General features: G+C 47.4%; 1 protein-coding gene across 3 annotated transcripts in view; it reads right to left on the reverse strand.

The window, feature by feature from the left end:
• Positions 1–6,228, reverse strand: part of dtn (transmembrane protein 132C dtn) — an 81,058-nt gene extending 74,830 nt beyond the window's left edge. For all 3 annotated transcript variants that reach the window (XM_069124678.1, XM_069124676.1, XM_069124675.1), the window contains exon 1: positions 6,002–6,228. In XM_069124678.1, coding sequence (XP_068980779.1) covers positions 6,002–6,098 — 97 coding nt within the window. In that variant the 5' untranslated portion in view covers positions 6,099–6,228. The remainder of the gene's footprint in view (positions 1–6,001) is intronic.
• Positions 6,229–8,019: the final 1,791 nt, after the last annotated feature.

Raw genomic sequence — 8,019 nt, forward strand, 5'->3', positions numbered from 1 at the left:
TTTGCGGTGCTTTTCAATCTCAACAGCGATAAATACGGCAGCGCGTGACATCGGATTCGTCGGTGTCGAATTTTCCCATTTAAATTCCGAATCGGTGCGCGTTAAGCTGTTCGAGCGCATTAATTATCGCGCGACGACCATAAAGTTGACGGACGCGATCGCGTGCTCGCGGTTCGCACTCCGTGTCGGACGAATGAAAAAGTCGGCGCGATGCTTGCCGGTCGCACGCGAGAACGCGACAGGAGAAAATGGAAATCGATAAGCAAACACGAGCCCGCCGCGATACAGAAGTTAATTCGATTAGACGAAGCGCGGGATACGGAATGGAAACGTGTTTTAGATGCCGGATAACAAGCTCGGGGAATGCATACGAAACGGCAGCTCTGCCAGCCGCTTGTTCGCGATGACCGTGCGAAATCCGCGACACGGCAACCAAACGTTTATACGACAAGCAAGGAAAAAGGCATTCCGCCATTCGATACCACTGGTCGCGTTCGTCGAATCGGATATGGATATCTCGTGGCCAGAGAACCGAGATCGATTTCAAATAAAGCGGAAAAGGTAGAGAGAGTCGCTATTATATTTAACTTTCGACTTTCCTCCCACGTTCGCCACGTGTATCCTCGATTTCACCGAGTCTCGTCGTAACCATCGATTCCAAAGGGTTTGTTGGAGCACAGCCTGGATGGGCACCGTGTTCCAAACGATTTTATTCGGCGATCTTGCGATACAAAAGTGCGCAAGGAAAGCAGCGTCTCGCTAACCCTATGAATAAAAAAGTGGGAAATCTGGTCCCACGGAAGACCGTATATTCTGATAACATACTACGGAAAAAAGACGGAAATATTCACTTTTACCGTGTACAAAGCTACAGCTGTCTGGATTACCGTAGCGGGTGGATATCGCGTACAGATGGGAGCAATTCTAAGAATAAAAAGCGAGAGGACAATGCGCGTATCGCTCGGAACACCTGCTTCTCGCATTCTAAAGGATACGCGTTCCAGATGAGAGAAAGAGATACGGTTGTCTCTCAACAAGGTTTCCGCGTAGTTTGCCAGAACCCTTGGCTTACCTTACCTACCCATCTACCTACCTACCTACCTACCTACCTACCTACCTTTCCCCCTCCCTCTCTGTTTCCCTTGCTCATTCGAGTTCGTTACAACGGTCGATGTAGCTGCCACCAGAGACCCCGTAAAATCATTCGACTTCGTTGCCAAGACGACCTACCATGTGTCGCGAAATTTTTAGAGGAGCCAACCACCATACACCATAGCCACGCGACGGTCGATCGAGCTTCCCTTCCGCTTCCTTCTTTTTTTTTCTCTCTCACTCTCTCTGTACTATTCGCTTAGAGTGATTTTCGTAGGAATTTTTGCAGACTGGAATGGCGACGAAACGTTTAGAATAATTGAACGAAAGAGTAAAAGATTCAAGATGCGACTCTGAAAATAAAGTAGATAATTGTGTCGTTTCTTTCGAAAATCGACGACAGCTGATTCTTTTAGTTATTTAGAGTTCAATTACCGATTTTCGTAATAGTAATCGCGGATCAGAGCAACGATGGGAAGTTCAGAGTAACCGGAGTAAGAAATAAAATTCTCAAAAATGTTGATAACCGCGACCAAAGAAAGCAGAAAATCCTTTGGTTCCTGTCGCGGATAGGAAGTAGCGAATTCTCGAATTAAATATTTAAAGTTCAATTTTCGATTTGCACGGGTATGTTCGCAGATCGGAACAGGAATGGTATACAATGGTATGCAAAAGCTTTCGGGTACATTAATATGTTTACGTAAATAAATATTTCGCTCTGTGTTCGAGAAGCGATATTTCAAAGAATTTCAAATAATATCGCGTAATTATATAACAAAGATTATTTGCTGTACTGTCTTCTTTTACTCGTCACGGCCCCATATCGAATATTAGTTAAAATATTTTTAGAAATATTCCTTTGAGAATATATAGCAAAGGTAATGTAGCGAAAAGCTTAATTTAACTGAAACATTCTACATGCCGAATAAAGGTAAAAAAGATTTATTAACCCTTTGATCACGTAACAAAGCGATATATAATTCAAAATGGCTGTTCGAAAAATAATCATCTCCAAGGTTCCCTACATTTTTAGTATCAGACGTAGAAAATACATACCGAAACAAATTCCAATAATTGCGTTTCGCAATGACAAAATTTATGGTATAATATTTATGACGCTATATTTCACAGGCTTTACGAATCTCTCTGCAGTTGCGACACTGTTAAAAAACGTGATTCTATACAAACTTGATCAAACTTTTCGACATCGACGCTTTGGCAGCCTGGCACAAATAACGTCAACGTTCACCCGATTTCGCATCCTCGCCTATATCTCGACCAGATCACGTAATCTATTATATCCAAATCTAATCTAATCACGTAATCGTCAAAGAGCGATATCTTCTTGACGACGTCTTCGCAGAGATAATGATTCGGCGAGATAAATGTTCCCGAGATCAGGCTCCTCTCTCTCTCTGTCTCCTTTTCTCCTTATCTCCAGATCCAAAACGGTTAAAATCCACTTGGAAGAGTGAAAAGTTTGAAGTAATCGAGTGGAAGGATAAAACATAGGTGGAAGATTTTGTAACTACCGAAAAAGGGGAGAAAATCGGATCGATGGAACCGAGGCTGGAAAATGCCAAATTTCCTAACTATTTTAGATACTTAAAAGTTTAATGCGGAATATTACGAGACGTTGACGTTATATAGAACAATGAATACTTCATCTTAGACTACAGTTTGGAAGTGAAAGTAGAGAACGAGTGGCTAGGTGGACGAGTTCGAATGGCCAACAAAGATAACAGATTACCGTGCTCCTCCGAGTAGGACGTTCTTAATTCATCTCAACGGCTACGATAGCGAAATAACAGCGCTATGTACCTGTGCCAGGAGTAGATCTTTGTTAAAGTTTAAGTAAGGGGGGCTCGCGCGAATTTTATTTGACACCTGATGAATGTGCTCGTGCCGCGAGAAGGTAATGAGAATTCCTAGATCGTGCCGCGAGTCAAGTATGAAGCATCGCTAGTACGGATAATGAAACAGAAAGAAGCGTAGAAACGATAGACGCAGAGAATCGTCGTTCCGGGTATCGTGGAAACGAGCGTTTTCAAGAGAAACAAAATAGGTCGCGAAACTTTAGAAACTTCCCTCGACCAGATGCGACGCTACAGATAAGAAAATCACGAAACTCGAAGAACGCTATCCCTACATGGTGTTTCAAAAAGTAATCGTCGAGATAAGACAAAAAAATGAGTATAATGTGGGTATAGTAGATACATCGCTACAAATCAGACGCATATTCGCCAGTTCTATGATTCAAAAAGGAAATAAATCGGCCGAGCGATTATAATAAAATACGTCAATTTCGTCAAAGTTCTACAAAGTAGTCGTAAACAAGGAAAAAGAATATCGAGTAAATTCTTTCGAGTTTTCACGAAAGAACGAATCTACCGAAAAGAAACTACAAACGACATGTGGCGTTTACGCAACTGTCGGTCTTTAATGGGTTAAGATCGTTTTGCTTGTGTTCAACGGTAACTACACACGCTGCCGAAGTTTATTCCCAAGTTTTTGAAGCGCTCTGTAAACGCGTCCTTGTACGTACCTAAGTGTCCAATTCCCAAAGACAAAGTAAAATAATTTACATTACGAAACTGCTGGTTTTCGAACCGATGAGACGGACTACGACGACGAAGATAAATACGCCGAATGCGTTCGTACAGAGGTGCAACAGCACGGGAAAAGCGAATAAGCGTGAATAAAATGCATCAAATAATAGTTCCGTTGAACGATGAATAATGCATGGTAGAATCTTGAGACGATGGAAGACAGAGACTCGAATACGACTTGGAACTCGTTGCAACGGTAATTGATTCGTTACGAGCCCGTAAACGTTGCATGAATGAAAACTAATATCTATAAAACAAGAGGAAACAGAAGCTTATCTGTGAAGCGCGACTGATACAACGAGAGAACCATTGAAAAGAATCGCGATACGTATTTCCTGTAGCAGAGTTACAGTAGGCAGGGAGTAGAAGTGGAGCGCGCGAACGAAATCAACCGACTGCTTATCCGCTTCGAGTTCGCTTTCGAGTATCGAAAATGAACTTGAACGGTACTTTAGCGTTCAAGTATGATACGCGTTTCTGCTCGATGAGCTCAACATCATAGTGCCATACACAGAGGTGAAAATGCGTATTCATTGGACGTGATAGCGCGAGCTTCGATCGGCCTGATTTCTAAAAGGGGATTCCATTGAGCACGCGACGCGAAAAGCGATCAACGATCGCGAATCCGTTGCGACGCGCGTTCTTTTCGCCTCTGTAAAACGATGGAACAAACCGCGAAAGCAGCGAACCATCTCTTCCTCGCAGCCATTGAAAAAGCCGCCTAGCGAAACACGGCATCCGAAATATAGTACACAGCATTTTTTCCGCAGCTTCCGCTAAACATTTCCACGGCGTTTAAACGAGAGACTATCGCGCCGCGGCTGTTGCCGGGCCGAGGGAAACCGCAGACTGCTGCTCTTTTCTTTTTTTTCTTATTTCTTTCTTTTTTCGCGAAAATTCTCCAAATCAGACGCGATGCTATCAAAGGCCAGGCTTTTAACCGGCGCCTGGTTCGTGCAAATACAGAAAAGGAACGTTGCGTGGCTTCCATTTACGGACAGAGAGCCACGGAGAGAAAGCGTCGAAGCTGCACGACGACGATTCGATCGTTTTGGAAATCGCGATAGAATTGCGATCGGACCGGCTCGGCACGAAGAGCAATTATACGAGCCGGCGCGACGCGACGCTAGAAGGTAAAATCGGTATCGAGTACGTGAGCAGCGCTTTTATGGGATGCTCTGCTCGAACCGTCACGATCGTAAATGAGATTCGACGAGCACAGTCGCCGATAGTTACCCCCGTTTCCGTCGATCTTCACGCACGAATGCACCGGCGAACCCTGCCGAGGAAATGGAAGAGGGTATACGCCAGGGTGATTCCGACTGCACGGACCGGAGATACGATTGGAAAGGGCAGGGAAGGGGACGACGACGACGGCGGCGAATTACGAGTAAAACCGGCTGCGAGGAAGAAGTAGACGAGAAACTTGACGACGATCGAGAAGGCCAAGCTGCGAGAGAAAGAGAGGAAAGGCGAGGAGCCGCGAAAGAAGAAGACGCGGAAGATACGTTAAAACACAGAAGTTCGTAAGGTAGAGGAACTGATAGATCGAGTGGAAGCGAGACGGCGAGCAACAAGAGAGGAAAACAAAGAGACAAAGATAAAAGAGGAAAGAACAAAGAGGAGTTTCCCGATCCTCTTTCTCGTCGTTAAGAAATTCAACCATCTGGCGTTGTATCGTGGTTCCCCTACGGTGATGTTACATCGTCGTCGTTCAGACTGGAATACTCGGTGGCGCCTACCCCACGAGGTCTCCGACAGTAGCGAAAACAAACAACTTCTGGCTGTGTAATCGGTGCAAAGAGAACGAGGCTAACAAAAGAGGAATCGCGTTTCAAGATATACCGGTTTCTCTAACGATATTTTCTTACGACATGTCCGACTCGATTCCTCCAACTCGGTCGCGTCACAGCCTTGAATCGCTCCAAAAACGGAATATCCGTGACGTTTACCGGTTAAGAACGAAAGTGGCATCGATTCTCCCTCTCCCCGATCTCTTGAATGAATCGAGACTCAACCATGGCACAGATACCACGCACTTACTCAGCGTGCCGCACGTGCCTGTTGTGCATACGTAATGCGTATTGACACGTCGAGTGACAGCACGCGGACCAAGTCACGCTGCGAGCCACTCGTCGAATCGATACACCGAGGACGCGTTAGGGGGCCGATCGTCTCTTCGAATTCGGCAGAAAGTCGGATATCGAATGGAACGTGCAACGATGATGAAAAGAAAGAAGGAAAAGAAGAGGACGAAAAGTTGAGAATAAAAGAAGAAGAGACTATAGAGTTAAACTTACCGGCGATGGCAACGAACAGGAAGAATATCCACATATCCATGAGTATGCCGGCGAGGCGTAGCTGGAAGTTGTTGGCTGCGTACGCGAGCTTGTCCATCACGCTCCGGGATTCATAGTCGCATGTCGTTGATCAGGTACGTAGTTTCTCTGGTTTGGATTCACGGTCGATTCGTCGAATCGTCGCACGGAATAGCACCCACTGTCCGCGTATTCGACACTACCGGCGGGGCAAGGGAGGGAAAAGTTGATGAAACACCCGAGACCCGCGGCGGTCTCGTGTCGCGTCGCCTCACCAGCGCGGAACGTGTCCTGGCACTGTCCTTCGACTTCCTACGAATCTCCCACGGAGCAGGCTCGCATCGTACGAGCGTCGTATTCGCGGAGGAGGAGAGAGGCGAGCCGCGGCTGATTCGAGCCGAGGAGGCTGCCAACTGGGCAGACGGTTCGTAACGCGTATCTTTAGGAGAACGACGATGAGATACGATGAGATGCGACGAGATGCGCGAGGCCCTTGGCTCTCGCACGCGTGTCCTCCTCTCTCGTGCCTGTGTTACGCTTTCGTGTGCGTGCGTGTACGTATCATACGCGTAGTCCGTTCGCGTGCAGTCACGGCGAGAATAGATCGGCCGGTCCTCCGGCTGGCGTCCCTTCCGGACGACGCTCGGCACGAGTCTCGCACGAGCGGAGATTACGCGTTCGAGACACGAAAGACACGAATCTGTACCGAGAGTCGCCGCTTCCGAGTGACGGCGTGCACGAGTACGGGGCGACCGTCGTCGTGTGCTCTCACCACCGCGTTGCCCGGAGTATTGACCGACTCGGCTCGGCTCGGCTCGGCTCGACACACGGTGCGCCGCTCTGCGGCCCTGACCAGACGCGGTGAGATGCGGAGGGGGCGCCTGCCCTCTACAGACTACCATACAACTACAGCCGATTCTACTGTTGCTGCGCGCGCACTTTAGCTCGTACGCTCGCGGCTCCGTCGAACCAGCTATACCTACGCTCCATGCCAATTCAACCATTCGATGGGCCTTGGACGTCTTTTTTCCCCTTTTTTACCCTCCGCCGAGAGACCTGTCGTATTTCTTCGACAACGCAGCGCGTTCCACGAGTAAACAAACGACCAGACCCACTCGTTCGCCTCGTTTGTGGAGCTCCTTCTTAATCCGAAATTGTTCACTCGGCGAATCGGAGACGCGCGGCACCGGGTATATACGGCGAGACGTTTCTCTCGATAAGCTAACGAGTCGCGTAAACCGTATCGATGCCACGAATCCAGTAAAACCGTTCGTTCCCCTTCGACGAGCAATCGTTTCACGAAACGCTGCCACGAGTTCTGATATTCGCTCGCGGAAGCGTTTTTCCCTCTCAACGCGATAAGTATCGATGTAAAAATACGCATGCTTATCGCAGGCGGATAAGAAACGTGTAACGCGGCAAACAAGTTGCAGCGTGACGGACGATTGCATAAACAAAGACAAAGCGGTTGCACGGAACCTGTTTACTAGCAATGAGAGATCCCGCGATATTCCCGATAACGCGTTATCGTACGCAGCGGTATCGTTTGTACGAGAAAAGAAAGATTCGTCGGTGCTGACGCAACGACGCGTTACGCCAGTGCTTTCGTTAAACTGGCGACTCGCGTAATAAAAATAAACGTACGATTGGAATATGAGCTGTCGGAGGAAAGGAGACAACGAATCGGTTAAACGTTAAGACGAAAGATAAACGAAATTACGAGAGTAAAATCGAGGGACACTGGACGCAACGTCGTTACGTTTCCAGTCTCTTACGCTCTCGGTATGTACTTTACGGCGCGCTTTCGCGTTTTCTACGGAACAACGACTCAGCGGCTCGGATTGCGAGCACACGCTCGTTTCCGCGAAAGAACACGAAGAATACGAGAAGCGATGGTCCTCGAACGGTTGGCATAGGCAAATCCAGTGATACGGACTGTAAACGTCTGCCGGTAGTTTTATTCGACGATCGATACTCGATACTGGCTTGTCTACCGTAGA

Source organism: Bombus flavifrons, chromosome 12 (assembly GCF_040668555.2).
Source record: "Bombus flavifrons isolate JBK064 chromosome 12, iyBomFlav1_principal, whole genome shotgun sequence".
In the NCBI taxonomy this organism is placed as follows: Eukaryota; Metazoa; Arthropoda; class Insecta; order Hymenoptera; family Apidae; genus Bombus; species Bombus flavifrons.